Source organism: Ixodes scapularis, unplaced genomic scaffold (assembly GCF_016920785.2).
Source record: "Ixodes scapularis isolate PalLabHiFi unplaced genomic scaffold, ASM1692078v2 PGA_scaffold9__187_contigs__length_104089568, whole genome shotgun sequence".
NCBI lineage: Eukaryota > Metazoa > Arthropoda > Arachnida > Ixodida > Ixodidae > Ixodes > Ixodes scapularis.
The window spans coordinates 45,950,600-45,973,728 of NW_024609884.1; the positions used below are offsets into that span (position 1 = coordinate 45,950,600).

At 43.2% G+C, this 23,129-nt stretch overlaps 2 protein-coding genes across 5 annotated transcripts in view; one reads left to right on the plus strand and one right to left on the minus strand.

Annotated features, from left to right (window-relative positions):
• Positions 1–9,675, plus strand: part of LOC8043054 — a 39,839-nt gene extending 30,164 nt beyond the window's left edge. For both annotated transcript variants that reach the window (XM_029988354.3, XM_040504345.1), the window contains 2 exons: positions 4,438–4,516; positions 5,187–9,675. In XM_029988354.3, coding sequence (XP_029844214.1) covers positions 4,438–4,516; positions 5,187–5,378 — 271 coding nt within the window. In that variant the 3' untranslated portion in view covers positions 5,379–9,675. The remainder of the gene's footprint in view (positions 1–4,437; positions 4,517–5,186) is intronic.
• Positions 9,676–13,235: 3,560 nt separating this feature from the next.
• Positions 13,236–23,129, minus strand: part of LOC8043066 (twisted gastrulation protein homolog 1) — a 46,430-nt gene continuing 36,536 nt past the window's right edge. For 2 of the 3 annotated variants that reach the window (XM_029988359.4, XM_029988355.4), the window contains 3 exons: positions 21,167–21,364; positions 17,458–17,665; positions 13,236–16,807 (listed from right to left, as the gene is read on the minus strand). In XM_029988359.4, the coding sequence (XP_029844219.1) occupies positions 16,612–16,807; positions 17,458–17,665; positions 21,167–21,364 (602 nt within the window). In that variant the 3' untranslated portion in view covers positions 13,236–16,611. Of the gene's footprint in view, positions 16,808–17,457; positions 17,694–21,166; positions 21,365–23,129 lie in introns of those variants that run through there. The other variant, XM_042287524.1, reaches the window with a different exon arrangement.

Below are 23,129 nucleotides of genomic sequence, written 5' to 3' on the forward strand. Positions count from 1 at the left end.
ATCTTGAGGTCTGCCCTATATACCTAAAACCGCAAGTCATCGGTATGTCGTAAACGACAGCAGTTTCACAAAGCACAGATTTTCCCCTGTGGCCCTTTTGGCACCCTTTCTTCCCTCTTTGGAACAGGGTGAGGTTGCCCAACTTAAACGGATGCTGAAGCGAAACTTGAAATACACCTATTATGGCCAGAAATAGGTTTAATATGATCAATGATATCCGTAAATCATAATCGCGCGTTTGTATTTTGAACGGATGGCTATATTTTTCACCCCGAGGGGCCCGATTGGGTGTGCGCTCGAAAATCAGCCATCGGAGAGCGCGATGCGTCTTGGGATATTCGGCGCATTCATGACGTCACTTGTGCCAGATGGGAAAGGCTACGGCGTGGTGTTGTGGTTTTGAGCGTTGCCACTTGGTGGCGCGTCGACGATTTATGACCTGTGGCAACGTGGCCGTTTGAGATGTGCAAGGGCTGCACGCACGCTGCACCACGGCAAGTCGGCAACCACGGCACCACTGACAAAACCAGCTGTGAGGCCGGATTCTCAAAGCAAACTTACGACGAAAAAAGTGCGTACAACAAATATGAGAGAAAACCCGTATTCTCGAAACGAAATTGTCGTAACTTTTGCGCAGGTTACGACAGAATCCTACGACAGCTCCGAAGCTGTCTTGCGCACTTTTTACGATCAAATCAACATGGCCGACAGCGTCACTCAGTTACTAGGTGCAGACGACCAACGGTTATTTTTCTATGTGCTCTTCTCGCGCGTCCCGACTTCAACTAGCAAGAAAAAAGGAAGGAGTACTTGAAACAGACCACGACGAACAAGAACGCTGGATCCGCAAACACCTGAGAGAAGCTACAACGGCCGCGATTCCACCAAACAAGCGAGCTCGGCAGAATATAGTAGGCCTATACTCTGCGACAACTTTTTTTGGCATGCAGTGGAAGGTACAGGCCCGCGTCCCCTCTCTCATTTTGAGTGTGCGCGGGCTCTCCTCCTCTTCCCGGAAATGGGGGAGGAGGAGAGCCTCCGTACACTCAAAACGGGAGAGGGGACGCGGGCCTGTACCTTCCACTGCATTGCCAAGAAAAGTTGTCACGGAGTATAGCAGCAACACCGACTCGGCGCACCGTTGCTCCGGCGGTCCTTCGCCAAGATTGTCTCCCCATGACCGGCTGGCCTGCTGAATGGAATACGCCCGCGCGACCCTTGTGGACCCTTCCCGGATGAATAGTTTGATCCCTGAACTAAATTTCAGAGGTCAATCTTTTCCCCTTGTCATCTCGATCTCCTTGTTTTCCGAGGCAGCGGTGACGAACGCTGTCGTCGGAAAGGGACTCTCATTGATTCTGTCTCCTTGTTTTGCATGATATAGAGCTCAAATAAACGCCATACGGATTACCTTCGCAACACGGTATGTACACTTTGTTATTAGTATGCCATTTTTATTCTGACACGACGCTACGTCACTGTCGAGCGTTCGTACGAGCTACACGATGTCTGTCCAACCTTTCTTTGCCAAGTGTCACGTCAGTATCGGTTTGCAATCGTAAAAGATCGGTCCAGAAGCGCTTACCGAAATGCGGTCTAACAGAGCGAATCCAGCACTTCGATCAAACGCGCGCGTCTGCTCCGAGTGTGAACAGGTATTTGCGTGGCTCTTGCTGAGACAGTTTTAGTGGACCGTACGCTCATAGTTCCAACGTATTGTTTTTAACGTCGGCTCGCAGCTCGCGACACGCAGCAACTAATACCGGCCGTGCCAGAAGCATCCTCGGGTCGCGTCGTGCAAAGAGCCACAACGAGAACGAGCTCACTGTGGCCAACTACGCTTTGGCTTTCTCCGTCAAGGCTTTGCAAACGTGTTGAGGCCTAGGCTAATTCTGCCGGCACGCCGTATTTCCGCAGAACGGCACTGCTCCTATGCCACAAGTGATGTCACGAGAACTTTCCCACCAACCACCAGATGTGAATTTGAAATCATTTAATTAGGTTTAAAATTAGTTCTCCTGTGTTTCACAGTGCGATATTGGTATTTCCGAGGTGGTGCCTGTCCCTAGCCCATATTTATGCAGAAAGATCGGCTCTAAAATTTCATTTCCGTACCCCCCTAAAGTCCGAGCTGAAGACCTCATTAACGCCAAATTTTTTAGCACACGCTTTTACATTGTGTGACACGGTGTGAAAATACGGCATCACTGCGATCCTGTTTCTCGATTTCTCCTCTGCCTTTTCCTTTTCGCAGTTCATTAAGGTCACTTGCCTCCCAACGAAATCTCCTTCGTAGCCTGCGTTAATCAATCGTTGCCACTGCCCCCTCACTGCCTTAGCCATGAAATGAACACATGACCTGTTCAGAGCATTGGTGAACAGCAATCTAACGACACTCACCTTTACCGTCTTAGGGTGGCAGCTCTTCTTTGGGAGTACTGGTTTCGGGGCATTTTTTCCATACTCCCATCAGAGGGTTTCACCCACATGAAGTTTTAGGTCCAGAAACTGTAACACATCATTCGTTGGTTTTTCCACTGTGAACTTCAGTTCAGGAGCTGATGACACTATTAGTGACTCTAGCTTCTCCGCAATTCCACTCTGAAAGGTGCATACCACAATGTTGTCGACATATCTCCTGACTATACAGCTACCTGAAGGCATTTTGCCTAGTCCTTCTACCTTGGCAGAATCAAGAGAGTTCAGGTATATCTCTGCCAAAGCTGGTGCCACCGATGAACCTATGCACACTCCATCTTTCTGCACAAATTTTTGCCCATCGTATTCAACCACCGTTGAACAAAGATACAAATCCAACACCGTTAGAAAACAGTCTACCGAAATGCCCGAACCTGACCTCAATTTTGCGAGATTACGCTCCAGGGCCTTTTTTACTCGCGCCATCAGTCTGCTCTTCTCCAACGAATAATAAAGGTTTTTTATGTCCATAGAAAATATTGAGCACTTCCTGCCATGATGGACCTCCAGGATGTCAATTAATTTGTTTGAGTTTCTCAGTGAGAGCGAATCTTCAAGCCTTACATACTCTAATCCTTGTTGCAGGAATTTAGACACCACCTTCTGCCAAGTCCCGTTCTCATTTATCACTGTGCAGAAAGGAAGCTCAGGTTTATGGTTTTTTTAAAAAAACTTGAAGGGACGGCAAAGGGGATATTGAGCTCAAGACACTCAACATTGAGCTTCAAAAGAGGAAACTTATACCAATCAAAACAATTAGGATTTATTCGATACGACACGCCCGACCACCAAGCTGATTCACATGAAGACATTGCCGAGTCATCACCCCTTCTCCTGGCTGAAGAAATTGCTTGCCTTATGAACACGAATTGGTAAGAGCTTGAAAAACGCACAAACATCAAGCACAAAGTTCCTGGCTTCTGCGCTTTTCGTGCGACGTGCACACTCTTGTTTGCTTAACCTGGCCAGAAAAACAAAGGGGAAAAAAAAAGGCTCGAGGTATACCTAAGCACTTCTTATGAGTTGTGAATGCGAAAGCACGCATGCCGCTCTTCGCTCCCTTCTTTAATCTGCGGCGTACAACGCACTGACCTTGGACGTGGAACGGTGGAGCCGCTGCTTCGCAGACACGCAGCGCCATCGGGTGAGCGATCGTTCAAACTGTCGTGTGCCTTGCGGCAACGTAGTTCCTAGCAGAATGAACCCCTTAATTTATTCCATGCGCCGTATATATTGCCATGCGCCGTACAACCGATAGGAGACAAGCAAACGTGGTGATAAGTGATAACACAGTAAGGATGACACCACACAAACTGATGCGCAGCGGCCAATGGGAGCCTCGTCGACGCACACCAGGCAATGTGACTGAAGTGCAAAAGGTGCCATTGGCTAGCTTTGCACGTGGTTTCATTAAGGTGCCATTTTGCATGGTTTCAAAGCTGATGACATCGGCTCGCTCGATGAGACAGTTAATGCTTTTGCATTAAAAAATGGAGTCGAGTGTAGCCACGTAACTTCCTGAAACTCTCTCCTCCTCTACATTTCTTCTTTCTCCCCATTCCAGTTTTGGTTTCGAACAGTTGCATTTTTTTACTTTATTAGAAATATATGTGACGCTGTAGCAAAATATTTATTCGTTAGTCTTCTGAAATCATAATAAATCGCCTAGCAAAAAAAAAAAAATTTAGGAGGGGTAAGTGTTTTTTTAAGGCTCATTCACACACTTGTGTTTGACTACGACCGACCGGCTGCACAGCAATGCAGCCGGTCATAAGCCATTGCAAGAGGCTTCAAAACCGGTCTTGTTGTGTCAGCCGATCAAAGTCAAGCACAGGTGTGTGAACGAGCCTTTAGGCCTCTGAGAATGGATGGGCTAAACCTTAGGGCATGAGGGGTAATAGGTTATATTGAGCCAGAAAATCTTAAGCTTTTGACGGTCCTTGTAATCAATTGTTACAGGAGGCACAGTAGCAGCGACGGGCCTCCTGAAGGACTTCACAATGCCTTAGACTCGTCGAATCACCCCGATACTGCTTGGGTGAGTGGCTTGTGGCTCACTCTGCTTCTACAAGCTGACTGGAAAACCATTGAATTGAGGGTAGCTCATAGATGAGCCAACGTGACAACTTTACAAGTCTCTTGTCATTGATTTGTAGGGGTCTGCGACAAAAAATCATTCGGTTAGTCATCGTTGCGTTATTGTTGTCTTTTTTTTTTTTTTTCATGCTCTTGAATTTATTTTTTAAAGATTTCAAGGCTTAAATGTGTTAAGGAGAGGAATGGTGCTCCCAAGGGAGACTCTTTCGTTCAATACAGTTTGCCTGTTGTATTTAAGTGTATGTGCGTTAGCTGAGAACGTAAAAGTAACACGTCGCAGCTATGAGTTGTCCAGGAAGTATATTTGTGCCGTTGGATGTATTGTAAAGGTTTCTTTCTGAATAAAGCAGTATCATTTGCGTCAGTTTTTCTTTTCTTTTTTTCCTTTGATCGCAGCTTTAAATAGGTACTTGCCTGAAATCCTGACCTTAATTTTTCAGTATGCAGTCAGTGTGCAGTTAGAATGTATGTTTTTTGGCATTCGTCCATCTCCAAAAGAGAGATGGATTTCAAGGACTTGCCCAGTGTGGACAATATTTGTGTCTATAACGTCGGCCCGAGGGGTCACTGCCCCCCAGCCTTGACACGCTTTACTCTGGACCGCCCCACAGCCGGAGGTGCGTGCTGTGAAGACATCGACGTGGCCCCTGAAGCAGTCCAGCTCGTTTCCCGTGCACGTGCCCTTGTCCCACTCTGCGGGCGACGCGGCCGGTGAGGGCTGTTCCCTGGACAGCACCTGTGCTACCACGCCGGGGCCTCCAGGCAGCGCCAACTCATACTTCCTCTTTGGCCACGGCTCATGACGGTGCTGGTCGGGCAAACCTCCCTAGCTCGCTTGTCTTCTACCTCTCTCCATGGCCAGCATCTCTGCTGGCCACCCGACGAAAACCGGCCACTTTGGGGGCTTTTCGTGACACTTGGCTAGTCGCAGTGCTGTGGGCATTGGGCTCCTTGTGGCAGTGCGCTTAGGACTGCCGGGTTTCCAGCTGATCTGTGTGCGTGGTGTCGTTCGTGAACTCTTTTTTGGTTTCTTCGGCAGCACCATGGTGCCATGCTGGCATGGACCCTGCGTGCTTTTTTATCTTTTGGACAGGCGTGTTCGATCGGACGAGTTCTGTGTTGCCTATTTATCGTGCAACTGTAAACAAAACTTTGGGGGAAAGGGGGGGGTAAAAAGAGTGTTCATTCTCACTTTTACACATTGAGGAGAAATTTCGAGCATAGTTTGGTGCGTAATGTGGAATGTATGTCAGTTTGCTAGACATTTAGTGTGCACAAATTGTTTGCAGCAGTTACCCTTTTTTTCTCGGAGCAATGGCTTATCCAACTTGGACATTTGCTGTTCATTATGCTGCCACAGGTAAACTTTATGCATGCTTCATTACACAGCAAGCAAGAGGTAAGCAAGCTGTAAGATTGCTGCAAGGGATTTATGCTGCCATTTTAAATGCTTTCATTTTTTTAGAATATTTTACAAATGACCGGGATTTGAAACAGTTTTTAATGGTTTGTGCTTGGTATTCTGTTGTGCAAACACGCTCCAGCCAACATTAACTACATTTAAAAGCACAAACATAACACTCTTTTGGGTTTCCAAATTTACCGGTGAATTTCACTGTAAAGTGCTGCCATTGAGGCAGCAATTGTAGTATCCCAGCAGTGATTACTACATGCACAAAGCTAGGATTTAAGAAGGTAATCTCCGATTATGCTCACCGAGTTTTCTTCAAACTGTTGCCAGTGGTTGGTGACCACTCTTATAATAGCTGAAATTCTCTGAATAGAAACAATTCATTGCTCGGTTTGGTACCATCTTGCAGAACGTCTTGCACCATGAATAGAAAAATGAAGCCAAAAAATGTAACCAAATTCTTGCTTTTTTTTTTTTTAAGTGGGATGCATATTTTAGCACATCTTTTTTTATGGATACCACTGGTGTTTGCTATTTAGATATGTAACTTAAAGGGATACTACAACGAAATTTCGGCGCTTATTTTTTGGTCTATATATGTTCAAAAAAGCACCATCAAATCGAACATACCAATATCTTGTTAAAAAAGTCACGAAAGGGAATTTTAAAACAAATTAAACGATTAGCAAAGAGCACCTGGTGGATGTCGCTAACGCCTCGCTTGTAATGCCCGTCTAGCAACCTTGGCAGCTAGTGACGGAGGTTGTCTCGCCTCCGGCCACGACGAGAGAAGAGGGGCAGGAGGAACTCCCCTCTTCCAGAGAATGCCTTTTGTGTGTCACAGAAGTCGCTATTGTCCCCCTACAAGATTATAGGAGATTAACCCGTCGCTCAAAATTTGTACAAAAGCAGCCGCTTCGGTGGCTGGAACGACTAGGCCATCCTCTCGACGTCAGCCTCGCCATAGCTTTGCTCGTCTTGAGACGACCTACGTCACGATTGCGTTGGATGTCGCGTGGTCTCCGCTAGGCCTTCTCCGAGCGCTTGCCAGGGTGGGCCGTTTATAACGAAAAATACAGCCACCAGGCTCAAAATACAAACATGCGATTGTCATTTACGGATATTGTGGATCATATTCAACCTATTTTTGAACACGACGGGAATATTTCAAATTTCGTTGAAGTATCCCTTAATGTCAATTCTAGATCACTTATTGAAGTTTCTTAGAGCAAAACATGAAAAGCTAAGAAACTTAATGAAGGCCATTTTTTCTAGTTGTGTATTTGTTTTTGAAGCCATCTGTTCTTAAACATTTTATTGTAGTACAGCAGTTCCCTACGCACCTTATGAAACCTAATTAGTACATTTCAAGAGCAATAGTCCTAACCTTCAATAAACCATGAGCTTGATATTTCAAAAATGTTGAATAGCTATCCATGTTTACAGCAAAGTCTTTTAATTCTTGAACTTAAGAGGAAAAACAATCTTTGTATTGCAGTTTAGTTATATATATATAAAAAAAAAAAATGCCAACTTTGGGCAAATTGTTTGTAAGAAACTTGTCAAACATGTAGGGGGCTTTTTCACGTTGCCAAGAATAAATGACTTGAGAATATAAAATATCATATTTTTTTTATCCTTAAGGGGAGGGAGCTCCGGTAAAATTTTGATGGTCATTGATTTTTATATAATTTTCATCATGTACTAAGTATCCACCTGTGATATGTGTACGAGATATTTAATCAAAATATTCATCTTCTTTAGGGAAAATTAATATTTAAGTTTACGCATACTCCTTTGAATCACTTATTGCCGCTCGACTGGCAACAACGAGCAGCGGCACTCGTGACGTCAAATGAATCCGAGAGCAGACGACGCTCCCTACTCCATGGTGTTGTGCGTTCTAGCGATTGTGAGCATCTGTGGTTTTGCTAATAACATCTGTTTTAGGCTGTTTGCGGTATGCGATGGAGGTTGCGGAGAATTGCTGATGGGCTGTTCGGTGCAATAATACCATGAAGAAATGCAGCAGAGTGGCATCTTATTGGTTTTCGACCGAGAAGTCTGCGACGGAAGTGGGTCCGAGCAGTCTTACGCGAACGCTGGCTCCTAGCGTTTGCGTCATGCTAGGAAACGGTTCACACCTTGCTAGCAGCTAAAACCTTCCATGCCATTCTGCTTCTAAGCGGCATCTGGGTCCACATGTCGGCGGATTGCGAATGCAGCCCCCACGGGAGGTCGCCTCAGAGGTGATGCCAGCGGATCGAGTGGTAACGGCAAATCTTCTAAAATCTTGGGCTGAAAATCTTTGAACATTTTCTGGTCATTGCTTGACTAAGATGAGCTTGATGAATCATAGTTCATTATTTCCCACGGACGTTCGCGACAGCCTTTTGTCTGCTTTTGGTGCTAAGCGAAACTGGCTCAAGCTGCCCATGTGCTGATGTTTTGTACAACATCTGATGTCACAACAAAATGGTGAACCAGTAAAGTTGCAGGTTAGTTTCGGTTCCGGTTATATCGTATTTTAACGATTCAAAATTATTTAAACATTTTTGGGGAAATTTACTTGCTGTTCTAGGGTCAGTTTCTTGTGCTCTTTCAGAAAATATGTTTAGTTGAAAACATTCAAATTGATACCTGTGCTCACTCCTCTTTAAAGCATCTTAGTATAGTCAAATTCTCTGCATCCTGTGCCTTTTGACCTTGTTATGGTATGACGTCTTGTTGTGAGCGAGAAAATGAGTCTCGCAGTCTGTTGGAAAGTCTCGTCCTCCTTTAAAGGTTAACATCCTCCTTGCTGCGGGGACTAGCTTTTAACCTTTGCAACATTCATTGAAGGAGCCAGGGGAATGTGGAGGAAAGCAAGGAATTTTGGAAACCGAGCAGAAATCTCAGACAGGCGGAAAATGAGTTTGTATGTCGACCTTCAAGAAGCAGCGTCTTGTGCCCAGACAAAATTTCACCTCGGTGTTGGGAGCCAGAAAAGCTATTGGGCTTTATCATTGAATGAAGCATCCTGCAATCTCCTTTTAAGGGGGGACACTACCCAAAAAAGTAAATTTTTGAACCACTTGTCTGATTTAAATTATATTTACAAGGCTTGTTTCTGCTGATGTTGAGAACATTTCTGCCAATTTTTGTTAACCTGGGTGAAGTACAAAAAAAAATGCAAACGTTCAAAGACGAAAGTGGCGTGTCTACATAGGAAAACTATTGTTTTGAAATTACTTATATATTTGTCGTTTTCATGTGTTACATTGCATTAGGACAGCACAGAGCAGATAACTATGGAGCTATATTTCTATGTTATACCATCTTTCATGACAAAACAGCCACATAAACACAAATACACTTTTTCAGATTTCCATCCTTTGTCCAAACTTTTAGTTCTTGAGCATGAAAAATGACAAAAATAAAAAATACAAGCTCATAGTTATCTTCCCCTTAAAATTTCACCCCAGAAAAACTTATAAAAATGAATCCAAGTTGCGTAATAACAAAAGAATAGTTTTCCTATAGTGAAATTTACGCCAAAAAGTGGAATGGAGAAAAATGTGTTCAAAGTGCTCCAACTCCCACCTTTTCTTTAGCATCGGTGGACCGAAAATAATTTATAAAAAATTAACTGTGCAGTGTAAACTAATGAAACTTTCTGGGAATACCTCTAGATGTTGGTGGATGTAAATATGACATTTTTCAAAATCAACTTTTTTTTGCAGAAATTGTTTTTTCTGGGTAGTGTCCCCCCTTAAAAGTGTTCTGCTATTGTAAAAGCTTTTTAAACAATTTCGTTCTTGCCATCCACTGTCACTCTTTTCTGGACGGGAGTGAAGTGCTACCTCCTAGCCTTTGTGGTGACAGAGGAAGATATGCAAAAAGCAGGACCTCAAAAGTAGTCCAAGAACCTTCACATCAGAGCTTGCATTCAATCAAAGTGAAAGTAATGATATAGAAATCTCAAGCTCAAAAATTTCTTACTTTTTTTTTTTTTTTTTTTACAAATTATTATATTTTGCTAACCTCTGCTGTTCAAGAAAACCGCACAATGTTTTCTTTTTGGTTAGGCGGACTCTGGAAGTCCAAGTTACTGGTATGGGAGTATTTTTAATGTTAGTAGACATGATCAGAACTGATAGTCATGGATACCAACATCTTAAAAGCATGGACTGTGATTGTGGATATGCATGGGTATGGTTATGAGGATGAAACTAATTCTTGACCATATTGAATGATCAGTGAAAGTGATGAATCTTGTTCAGGTTACAGTACTCTCTTTTGTGCTAGCAACCCCATTGGTACCATCAGATGTAATTAAAGATTATTAGTCTGCAGAATAATAGTTCTAATGTGCAAATTTTCCCAGTACTGATCTTTGCACGAGTTATATGAATAACTAGGACCTTCATGGTCCAAACCTAGTGACATCTTGATATAATCATATCGAGTTGTTCAAACATGAAGCTGAGAAATACGAACCTCACTCTTATTAAAAGCTGGAAGTAAAGCAGAGTACACACATCGGCTTTACTTGCAGAGAAATGAATACCTATATTTGAGTTGTGAATAAATATGTCGGGAACAGTGTTGCTATTAAATTTGAAACAGTTCCTTGCTGTAATGTTGCCAAATTTGAGAACCCATAAAAACATAACTGAATCGCACAATTTTTATTTCAGAAGCGCTATATGACGATTATTTGTTATTTTAATGCTTCTTTTTTTGTACAATCACTTTTATTTGCATTGAGTAAATTCTTGTCAAATGAAGCTGCAAAATTCTGCCCTCTGGCCGTTAATGCGTTTTGCAATCAACTATGGTAGTCCGATTGTCGCGCTCTTGGTTCAAGGTCACAGGCAAAATTGTGGAGTGTGCTCTGTGGTGACAAAAATGCAGAGAAAATTCACCATTCCATAGGTGCCCTACCATCTCTTTCCAGAATGTAAATGCGGGAGTGGGTCCAATAGATGAAGTGGGGTGAAAACGAGCTTCAAGATGGTCGACAACCAGAAATGCTGCCAAAATGAGAGCATGACATGGATGTTGCAAAAATGTGAGGGTGCCTGAAGAGGTAGTGATCAGAGCCGCTAGTTGGAGAGTGTGTGAGGGGGCACCTCTGGTGTGTTAGTGCACCAACGTCGCTGATAAACGTCACTGAACTGGTGTCAGTCGGAGAACTTCCAAGAAGGGGAACATCTAGCCATTATTTTTCCAGTTGCCTTGCCTTGTCGGCAAACAATAGTGTTTTGTACTGTCTGGTGCTTTTGATTCTTTCATTCTGTATGAAATCAGCAGTTAAAATTCTATACTAATTGCCTTAGTGGCGCTGAAAGTGGTTTGGGTTTGTGGTTATGCTATGAAAGATGTGATGCAGGCACGTAGCCAGGATATTGGGGGGGGGGGGGGGGGGGGGGGGCACTTATGATAAAATACTGTATGAGGGGGAGGGGGGAGAGGAGGCCCCAGCAAAATGGAAGATTTTGGGGTGGGGGACACCAAGTTCCATGCCCCCCCCCCCTCCCCCCCCTTCTGGCTATGTGCCTGGTATGATGTACGCGTGATGTGCAAGTCTCGTCACAGCGACTGCTTGTGCTAATTGCTAAAGAAGAATGCCCATTCTTGCTTACTTTGGTTTTGAAAAGGTGTATGGTAGTTCCTGAAAATTAAGTTACTTGTAAGGGACTTTTGTCGACATTTTATATTATGTGCCCTTTTTTGTTCTACAGTGATGGTGAGGCTTTTTATTCATGTGCATCTGCCTCGTTTCACTGAACTGACATGGTATTAGCTCCGGTTTCTCACAAAATTGCGTCTTTTTTATCTGTAGCTTGCTGGTTAAACTATCTGGTTTCTATGTTTAAACTCTCAAAATTGCATTTTTGACACATTCATATCATTCACATAATGCTCATACATATAGAGCATAGTGGGGCACTTCTAGTTAAAAGCTGCAGTGTTCTGACATTTGTGCCATAAAATAAGTTGAATTTCATTATGGTAGGTGGGAACATCATTCTTCATTAGTCTTCCTAGGGAACAGTGACGCGACGACCACTAATGATTTGGATACTGGTGTGCACGGCGTTCAGTGCATGCTCAGTTTTTATGACCAACAAATCTTGTGTCACTAATTACAAAGGGGCCACACAACAAGTGTGTTGGTAGTCATGGTTGTCTTACCTTAAATTGTTATTTGCTGCTTAGGGGGTAAAGGCACTGCCATGGCAGCTTGCTTCCTTGTGCTGGCAGGATGTGCCCACCGTTAGGCATGGCAAGCATGTTGAGATTACACTCATAATCACACCTGTTTGGCAGGACATGGTAGTATTGTGTAAGGATGTGTATGAATGCAGATGCCTGCACTCTGTTCAGCCTTCCCTCCGACAAAGAGCCGATTCAACAATCTGTCCACCCCATTCCCCTGCCTCTAAAGTGTTGCCCGCTTTACCTGAACATCGAATTTTTCTCGGGGGATTCATGGGCCGTAAGAGGCACGGGATTTCTGCACATGGCTCATTGTTCCGACCTTTATTCGGAGGGAATTGTGAATACAGTATAGTTGCAGGAATGTGTGCATAACATCAGAAAAGTAAATGCACTGCTAAGTATTCGTGTGTTTTTGTTCAGTTTTGTCGGTATTCAGTCAATTTCATGTAAGCAGTCCTGGTTGGCTAAAAATCCTGCTGGTATTTGCTCGCATAAAATTTACACAACACTTTTAGTTTCCTTTTCCATCTTGTCATGTAATATCAGTTTGTACTTTACTATTGTGCAGTTATTCTAGTGCAACCTTTCCTAAAACTTCTGTTAACCCGAGCTGTTGATTGCTGCCAGGTGAAAATGATTTGAAGCAACATTGCCGTTGTGGTTTGAAATTGGTTGCCATCTGCAATTATGGTTGCGCAAACAACTGTTAGATTGGCATACTGCCATATCAGTTGGGGCTTGAAAAATGTTACAACTGTATGGCAAGGAGTGAATTTAGTAAAGTTGGTTTATATCCTAACTACTTAAAACATGATGCCAAATGCTATGCAAAAGACTTGGATAAAATCACCTCTAAAAATGCAGCTTCATGGAAGGATGTGCTGCAACAAGAATATGATCTGCTGTTTGCTCTTCAAATAAAGTAAGTGACAATCTTTCTGACATCCTTTGTGATGTTTAGTGCTTGCCAAGGTATTTACTAGACAGTCACCTGATCACCATTAATTTCTGCCTGTAAATATGTGCCAGCTACAGCTGTGTCATACGCAAAAAAAAAAAAAAAATTTTACACCACACTTTAATTTAAACATTGCATACTCGTGTACCGCTGTTCCGTTATAAACCTTTGATTTAACTCTCGTGTGATTGCTTTAGAGCAGGGGTCTCCAAACTTTCTGGCTAAGGGGCCAGTTTTGGGATCTGTCACAGTGTCAAGTGCCAGAGGAAAAAAGTGTATTTATAAAAGGAAGAACTATATAAATAAACCTAGATGAGCATTTAAACACAGAAACAATTAAAGTATTAAAGAAACCTAAGGTGGATGAAGACATATACTCTATTTGAAATTTAATATTTAACATTACACAACAATTGTGATCAAGAAAACTTACTAGGCATAAATCAAAGCGCTTGGGAACTTTGGCATATTCGCGCAGTCCAAAAGAGTAATGATGCTGTTTCTCCTGTTTTTTTGTGGCATCTTCGTTTGCACATTTGGAGACCGGCGCAGTTTCTTTACGAGCGCTTTATTTTGTCCCGGTAGCAGCAGGTCTGCTGGAAGCAGGCCGCGAACCGGGCTTCATTGGATGGACTGCGGGCCAGTCAGAAGACTTCTGTGGGCTGGGGTTGGAGACCCCTGCCTTAGAGTGAAGAAAGTAACCTTAATTTTGTGACCTAAAGCTCACCACTCATTGTTTGTATTTCGTAGTGAAAATCGGGCTTTGCACCTATTGTGGAAACGTTTACCGTAAAATCCCGAGAGATAGCCCACCTACCATCAAGAACAAGTCGGGTGAAGACATGGAGTGGGCTAACTTTCGGTGTTTAAAGAAATATAGCAAATCAAGCAACAAAAAAAAAGGGGTGGGGCATCTCTCTGAATTTTATAGTAGCCCCGTCTAGATATGGCACAGCAGAACTTTGTCACCACTTATCTGGGCATGTAAAAAATGAAGCTGTCGCCTACCAGCAAATTGGTGCACTTTCAAATCTTTGTGATCTAGTCTACATCTATTTTACTTCTATGATGTAATCTACACTGTTTACATACTGTAAAACATTGATGAAAATTTTTGAGTGCATTCAAGCTTGCTTGCAGTGCTTATTATCTTAGCAGCACAAATAATATTGCAGGAACGTCAGGGTTACTTTTAATGGAGATCAAAATTTACAGCACATAGCAGCTCTGCATGACAGAAAATGCTGCATGGAAAAATGATTTACTGGACTGGTGTGTACAAGATGTAGATGCGTAATGAAGGTGTCTCCGTTGGTACTGCTGCTTTTCCTTTTTAAGACTAGTGTACTTGTGTATTATAAAATTTGACAGCAAGTACTGAGTGATGCTCAAGGGACAGCGTATTGATGGCTAAAGTTGTTCCTTGTTTAGCTGTGGCCATGCATGCTTTGCCACCAAATCGGAGCCGGCACAGCCGAGTGCCAGCCATAGGTTGAAATGCTGGGTGCCTCCGACATGCTATGCCATGGATAGTGCCACCGCCTGTATACCTAATGGGGTCATGTCTATAAACACTAATCTTTCCCAGTGCACCGGTGTTTCTTCCCAGAAATCTTCCACACACAATGTTTGCACAAGCAAGCAGCAAAGGGAAGCAATATTTTCTTGCTTCAGAAAGCCTCTTACTGAGACAGACCGAATGTAACTAAGTTAAAGGGTAGTCGGGTAGAATTTTAGCTCTGGTCTGGTATATTTGCTGCTTGAAAGGACAGCATACTTCAGAAACCTATTAAAACTGATGCACAGCCATATTTTTTCACATCGTCGTAAAATAACTTTTTCGAAGGTGTGCCATCTGGTCTGCACCCATCTTGAGACGAGCTCCAACTCAAATTTAGTGCATAGAGGGATTGCCGTGTGAATGGGGGGCAATTGATTCTCATTTGGTTAGAGCCAATAGAACTGGACTCCAAGGGTCATTACTGGATGTACCGATTGTGTTTTCGTCACAATGTTTCGTCACATGTGCAGTGGGGTGACTCCGTGCCGGGTTGCTTCCCCATCATATGGGCAGGCTCTCTAGGGAAACAACTGCACATGTGACGACTATGAATTTTGTCATGTCAGAGTTTCACTCCAACTTTGCAAGACAAAATGATGGCAAAATTGCCAATCACTACACCAGCATATTTGTTACGGGCCTAGAAAAAGGGGGACATCTGACAACCATGAGAACAGGCCCCATGCCACAAAAGTTTAGATCTGCAACCTTCTATTTTTGGGATTTAATATTACCATATTGTAACATGTAACTTCTTGCTAGTCCTAAAGAAAAGAAACAATATTAATTTAATGTAATTGATGGCATGCATTTTGGACACAAACATGAGTAGGCATTTGTACATTTTAGAAACAGCAGGTTCCTTGTTCTGTCTAGAATTCACAGTGGAAATTGTGACAATTTTGAGGCATATGAAGTCATTTTAGACAATGGGAGAAATTTGAAAAAAAAAAAAAAATAGTTTGTGAATTATTTAATTATTATTTAATTATGTTGTAAAAATGGTTAAAGGATAATGGCCCCTGAGTGTGACTACTTTGATGCATGGTTGGGAAAGTGATTGATGGGTCATGAGTAATTGAGCCCTTGGCACATCTGTTTCACCACATAATGGATGAAGGCACTGCAGTTGTAATTGCATTGCTCCGCTAAACTTGCACAACAACGCAGTTGCCCAGCTATGGCCATCTGGATGCTCAAGTTATTTCCCTGTACACCGCTCTATTCAGACTGTCTCTTTTCTAAATAAATATAATAGAGCATACAAAAGCCTTCGTTGGCCCTGCTTGCAGGTGGCAGGGATGTAGCACAAGATTGGTCTGGGTACAGGCCTCTGCAGCACAACACTTGTACACACAATGGAAGACATTGTACTCGGAATTTGCATGCACCTGGCAACAAAACACAGCTCCAACAGAAAGCAAAACAAAAAAAACAAAAAAGCTCGAAGGCACTGATGACTTGATAATCAACTACATGCAACAATGCACATGCTCGTCAATATCGTTGGTGGCTTTGCACACACGGTTGGTTGTGGTTGGCGCAATTGTCTGCAGACGGCGCTTTTCCACTAAAGCACTTGTTTGACAGTCTCGGTCCGGTGGTCCTCTGCGTGACCCAGGGTGATGGGCTCCTTTCACTACACAGTCAGTCTCTGGTTTCAATATATTAGGCTACTACGTGTGCATTGCCACTGTCCTCGCAGAAATGCAACAGGCTGTTTTGTGAGCAGCTTGAAAGTGCAGGGGACTGGCTAGTCGCCAAAGTGACCTGGGCCGAGTGCTTGGCAGTCTATGTACACTGACTACAGGATTGCAGGCATGCCTCGAGGGCTCTCCTGCCATCGGGCTTGGGCGAGGTTGTATTGCACCAGCAGGATGCACGTGGTTTGCACTGCCTTCATGTGGAGTGGACACTTTCAGCTGGAGCATCCACCGCATTGGTTTTGTCCTCGTCCTTCTCCTTGGCACTGTAGTAGTTGTCCGGGTAGTCGACACGGTGGTACACGTGCCGCTCGGGGTCCTCGATGGGCACCTCTTCGTCCTGCTCCTCGTCCAAGTCCATCAGCTCCTTGGAGTATGGGCACTGCAGACATCTGAGGGTGCAAGGAAACCAGCACTTTGCATGCAACTTGGAATCTTCACATTTATCAATTTTCACACTCAAGGCACGGAGGCATTGCAAAAAAGAGTTACTTTTCTTGAAGACATTACGTGGCTTCAGAGATGGAGGTGGTTTCAATCATTTCATCTTCTCGGAATGAACGAGTCGAAATTGATGTTTGTAGGACAACCAAATATAAACTGACGATTGGTGCGAGACGATGTGCATCGTGCACAAAGAAACAATCAGTCTTAGAGAATCTGGTTTGAATAAAAAATTATGATTTACTTCCTTTTCAAGAAAGTACACAACATGCTTTTTCTTTCTGAAGTGTTTACAGCCGATCTCAATTACTGTCGATCGTACGTCAAATGGTCGGGACTGTTTCAGATACGGTTACTCCACTAGGAAAGCATTGCAAGGAAAACAATTAAACCTATGTGTGATTACCGACTTCTAATTCTAGGCATGCTACATTAACGGGGGTAATGCCGAATCCCACTATGTTTGCAGAGTTTGTGCTTACATCATTACATAGTGCAGAATGTGAAGCAGGAACCAGCCCATCCGTCTAACAATGTTTGCACACTTGAAATGAACTTGCTGCACAGTTTCACTTGGGCGCAGGAAGAGTTCACCCACCTGCTCTCGTTGATCCCATAGTTGATGCACATGCTACCAACACATTGGCAGCAGCCATCGTGGAACCACCGGTAGCTCGAAGCCCCCATGGAGAGGCAGGACTCCCGGCACTTGTTGAGTGACATGCACTGTGACATGAATGCCACAGTACAGTTCACTTGCACATCCTCCTCTTCACTTAACTCAGATGTATTTCCACTTGACACCACTGGAGGAAGGACACCGCAAAAGAATGCCTGTCAGATACACAAAGCATATTGGCGATTCATTCTAACAGGAAATCTCGCCGGTGAATTTGGAGCTGGTTTGGATACCTTATTGCATTATATTTTGTTACTTGCAGTTGCCTGTGCTAGCATTAACAGTACTATAAGTGCCACGAGACTGGGCGTGCCATGAAACTGGGCATAGTGTCTAGGGGATTGTGCCCACCTCTCTTCTTATGCCCGATTCACATGACGTGATTTTGCTCGTAATTTTCAGTCATGAAGTCGGGCTTTTTTTTTTCTTTTTTTTTTTTGCTGCATGAAAATTGCAAGCAGAATTACACCATGACATGTGAATTAAGCTTTCACCTAACTGCGAATTTAGTTTTATACTTATCGAATTAAGCTTCTGTGTATGCTATTGTAACCCACCTTTCGCAACCACTGCCTAGTTAGGGTCACCCAACTAGTGTTAATTACTGCCACACGGCAAACGCTCGAAAAGATAATGCAAATTCAAACTGTTTCATCGGATGCCAGAGACAAGTAGCCTTTTGTTTAAAAATGGGTGCCGCATTGCTCTGTATCCAGACAACCAGTTCATATGAGACCCAATTTATTGCTGGCTTTTCGCGTTCAAGGAAGTAAATGCGCCGAGACAATGTTTGCATGTAGCAGCTTATGATCACTATTCTGCCCGTACTCCTTGACCAAAGAGCATATGCATTATTCGAGGGTTTAATGCATAACACGTTGTTTAGTAAATGTACATTTTATAATTCTTGAAGAAGCAACTACAATCTCTTAAAATGTGTGGTTGAGTAAGCTGGATTAAAAAGACATGCAAAATCAAAATTTAGTACTGACATTAAGCTGCAGATAGTAAAGGTCCGTTCACACGCTTGCGACCGAGAGAGACCAGACCGGTTTTTAAGCCTCTTGCGATCTCTTAGGACCAGCTCCGCTGCAGTGCATCCGGTCCTAAGAAGTCGCAAAAGGCTTAAAAACCGGTCTGGTCTCTCTCGGTCTTACTCGGTCGCAAGAGTGTGAACGGCACTTAAGTGAGCATGTTCTTTAAAGGGAAGCTACGGAGCTTCTTGGAAAAAATGAGTTTGAAGTGAATTCTAGTGTATTTTTACCCCGTGAACCCGAATACCCAAACCATTTGCTGCGTAAGTATTGTTAAACGCGAGAAAAACGCGAAAGACAGTCGCTGTACGTGGCGTCATCGACGGATCTTTTGGCTGCCCAAGGCTAGGGAGGCGGGGCTTCAGCCCTATTTTGAAATTGCTCGTACGGCTCTCCGGCGCGTCGCATTGAAATACAATTTTGATATTTGTTATTCTAAAGGCCAAATGAATGCAATTCAAGCGTTTTTTCTCAAATGTAGAAGTGCCCCATCTTCCCTTTAAGAATGTTGACTAATAAATTGTTAATCATCTCTGCTAGCGTGATTATTGTGCGACGTGACCGTTTGTTTGCAAGAGGTAAATAATAGCTTGATCCTCATGAACGCTTCCTCTGCAAAAAATTAGTATGTGGAAACAAAGACTCCTGTTCCATGCTTTTTGAATGCGAAGACTGTTCTAAACATTTGGTAGTCTAAACGATAAATAATCCCCCGATTTGTTTGATAATTGAGATGTTCACAAATACAAACATTTCGAGAAGAGGGTTTTCCTCTCAGATCAACAGTGTAACACATCCTTGAACTTTGATTTTGTGCATTGCTTATCTGTAGGATTCTGTGTTTTCGTAGTTTATTTTTTATCAAAATCGGAGGGCGTTTTTCAGAGTTTATTTTTTGCCAAAAATTCTGCATTTATCCGAGTTTATTTTTGTTTGATTCCCAATTCTCCAAAATTCAGAGTTTAATTTCGCATTGTTTCCTATTAAAAATAAATAAATAAATGATATCCGGGTGTAAATGTATGCTATATAAAAAATGAAATGTGCTTGTTTCAATTAATGTTTCTTCAGCTTGTTTGGTGTTGGTGCCATTGCCATTAGTAATACTAATCCGTCCCACGCCAAAAGTTGCACACGTGTTGCTTCAATAAACGTCAATACCTTAAAGGGATACTTCAATGAAATCCGAAATATACCCTTTCTGTTTAGAAATAGGCTGAATATGACCCACAATATCCATAAATGGCAATTGCACGTTTGTATTTTGAGCCAGATGGCTGTATTTTTCGTTATAAATGGCCCACTCCGGCAAGTGCTCGGATAGCAGCCAGGAGAGAGCATGTGACATCCAGCGCAATCGTGACATAGCCTGTCTCGGGACAAGCAAAGCTGCGGCAAGGCTGACGTCGACAAGACGATTGCAAGCAGGGCATCTGGCCGCCGCCATGTCTCTACTCTTGCGTGTGCAATTGCAAGCTTGCCAAAGCTGCGTTCACGTGCACGCTGCACATGCATGCATGCATGGGGCACCAGTGAGGCTATAGTTCTAGGTGAGACAGGCATCATCACTACCTGTCAAGGTTTCTAGACGAACGGTACAAACGAGGCTTTAGCGACATCCACCAGGTGCCATTTGCTAATTTTTTCATTTGTTTTAAGATTCCTTTTCATGTCTTTTTCAACAAGAGATTGGAAAGTCCGATGTGATACTGCTCCCTTGAACATGTGTAGACCAAGAAATAAGCGCCAAAATTTTGTTGTAGTATCCCTTTAAAATCAATAAACTCCTGGAGGTAGTCGCTGGGAAGCTCGTATTCATCCCATCCTATTCCATCAACCTGCCCCATGGTCGCGCGAGGTGGAGTGGTAAAGGATACAATAGAGAAGCTTCAACTGCCCCTCTTCCCCATTTTGTGCAATCTATATGGTCATAGCTTTCACTGTTACAAAAACACAACCTCTTCTTCCTCTAAAGCACAAATAGTATGGCCGAAAGTGAAAACCAAAACAGTGGCTTTTGTTGAGACCCGAAAGTACAGAGCGCGATACTGTTAGCGCGAACAAGCGATTGCCAGTTTTTCCAGTTTTTCTCTTTGAAATCAAGGGATGTCATTCAAGTTATTATTGCTACGGAAAGAGCTCATTTAGTTCTATAATGTAAGCGATAAAATTCCTTTCTCACTAATACTATTTCGAAGTAAAACGCGCCAATGTCGTGTTCGCGCTAACAGTGTCGTGATGTGTTCAATGGTCTGCTGTCCTGAATGAACCTTGACGAGATAAGAGGCAAGACCCAATGGCCCGAGATTTGAAAAATAACTGTGGTGGCATTTTCCCAGGACCATTCACCCTGTGCGCTGATCAAATTTAATTGTAAAATACCGTCATCTTTTTTTTTTCTTTGGAAAAAGGTGTGCGTGGCGGGGGGGTGGCATTGGCACGTCAAAATTTGGAGCTTATCGGATAAATCCGATTGACCAAAATTTTACCGCCAGGTACTTTTTGGATTTATCCGAAAACGTGGAACCCTACTTATCTGGTACCTTGGTCCAGTAAACCATAGCTGAGAGGGGCTTGTCTACTGAGGGACCTACCAGCTTTGAACTTAATGTCCTTGTCGTGCACAGGACTGTAAAGGGCCACGTGGACGGGGAACGTGTAGGAGCGCCATCGCAAGGACCGGTCGGCCTCCTCGGTGAGGAGCGCGAACAGCCCATGGGTTGGGTCTGGCAGATCCTCGATGTTGGACTTGTGACTTAGAGAGATGGTTTCGTTGGCCCTTGGGCACATCTCTGCGAGACCAACAGAAGGATGCACAGCTTAGAAGCACGAATCATGACACAAATAAGAGCAGAGGCTTACCACAGCGGAAAACGCCTTTCTACTCAATCTCAGGGGTTTGCCATCGTGTACGAATTATGAGCATGTCGAACTGCATTTCGGGGGCCAAGTCAGAAAAGAGGTGTAATAACCCCCAAGGAGCTGACATCCGAGGCCATCTGACATCACGGTATCATGTGACCACATGGCTCCTGTGAAGGGATTCTCCGTTCATAGGAGTTTGGCCCCAATCATTGTTCCCTCCACATTCACTCTTAGGTTACAGTGGAGACTGACCTTCTCGTTTATGTCCTTCAAGTCTTATAAGTTGTGGCATGCCAGCACTCCGCTATGACAAGCATTTTTACTGTTTGCTATAGAAGGCTTTGAAACACATTTCCTCATATTGTGGAACCCAATTCACATCCGACCTCCTGACACAGAAGGAAATAGAAAACACAATCAGTTTGAGAAAATTTGTGTTGTAAACAGTTAAATATTGATTTAGTAACAAGTTGGTTGTATGAATGTTTGGAGTGTGAAGTTGTAGTCTGCCTTGAAATGTGGCAGCACGTCTGTGGAGTGAGATTTTAACTTGTGGCACCCAAGCTGCAGTGCATTCGGCTGCTGAACCCCCAATTTCAATAACAGATTTTCGGAAGCGTGCAAATATATTCATAGACAGATAGTCACAACAAAATGGAATTGACTACTAAATGCATGTATATTTTAGGGGTGTACCGTAAAATACCGGACAAGCGCCCACTCAAACTTTGGAGATAATCGCAAACAAATGGGGATGGGCCCTTCTCCGGTCATCAATTTTACATATAAATGTACTGTGTGTATTTTCTCCGATCCTGCAAATTTGGGAATGGGCGCTTAGTGTGGTGTGGGGCGGATGCACGGTATTCTATGGTATACAAATTTCAAAAATATGGTACCCACCAATAGTCGCAATGAATCCCCTTTTTTTAACAGCAACAGTGGTGATTGGTATCTTTTAAACTAAAAAGCTTGGACAAATTACAGAGGTACAGGTAATTAGCAGAAGTTCAGAGAGCAAGTGGTAGATTGCAGATTTCCACATAAAGACCTAACATGTGTGCTGACAGTGCTACCTGCAGTGGGGAAGCTCCTTTGCTGTGTACTGATGTAGCAGGATGTTATGTCAGACTTTCCAAACGTGGATATTTAAGTCGAACTAGAGGCTTTCATTATTTGCCCTGTGCAAACAAGGTACTGTTTGCACAGTGCCATGTAGACTAGGAAAGCACTGAGCACCAACAATAGAAGCTAAAAGGGTCAAATGCCCACAATTCAAGGTGCAACAACATACTGCCATAAGGTATGAGCTGAACCATGAAGGTAATTTCAATTTACTATTTACAAATATGAATATTTAGTCGCTGTCAATTGGGTAAACAGTGGATTCTATAACATTCAAATGTCAATGTGAATGCACGACGAAAATCTGCTCATATTCAAAATCACAAATATTCAACTATCCTCACAAATGCTTAGGAAAACATGGTTTGAAACGTAGCAACTTAGATAGTCGTGGGCTGTCCATATTTGGAGGTATCGGATGTGGGAGCTTCTGTACATACTGACTATTTTGAAGGACCCAGCATTGCTCTGGGACATGACACTAATTTGAGAAAACTTGCAATAAATCATGATAAAAAAAAAAAAAAAAAAAACTGCAGGGTGGCAAGGTGTTATTGGCACAACTGC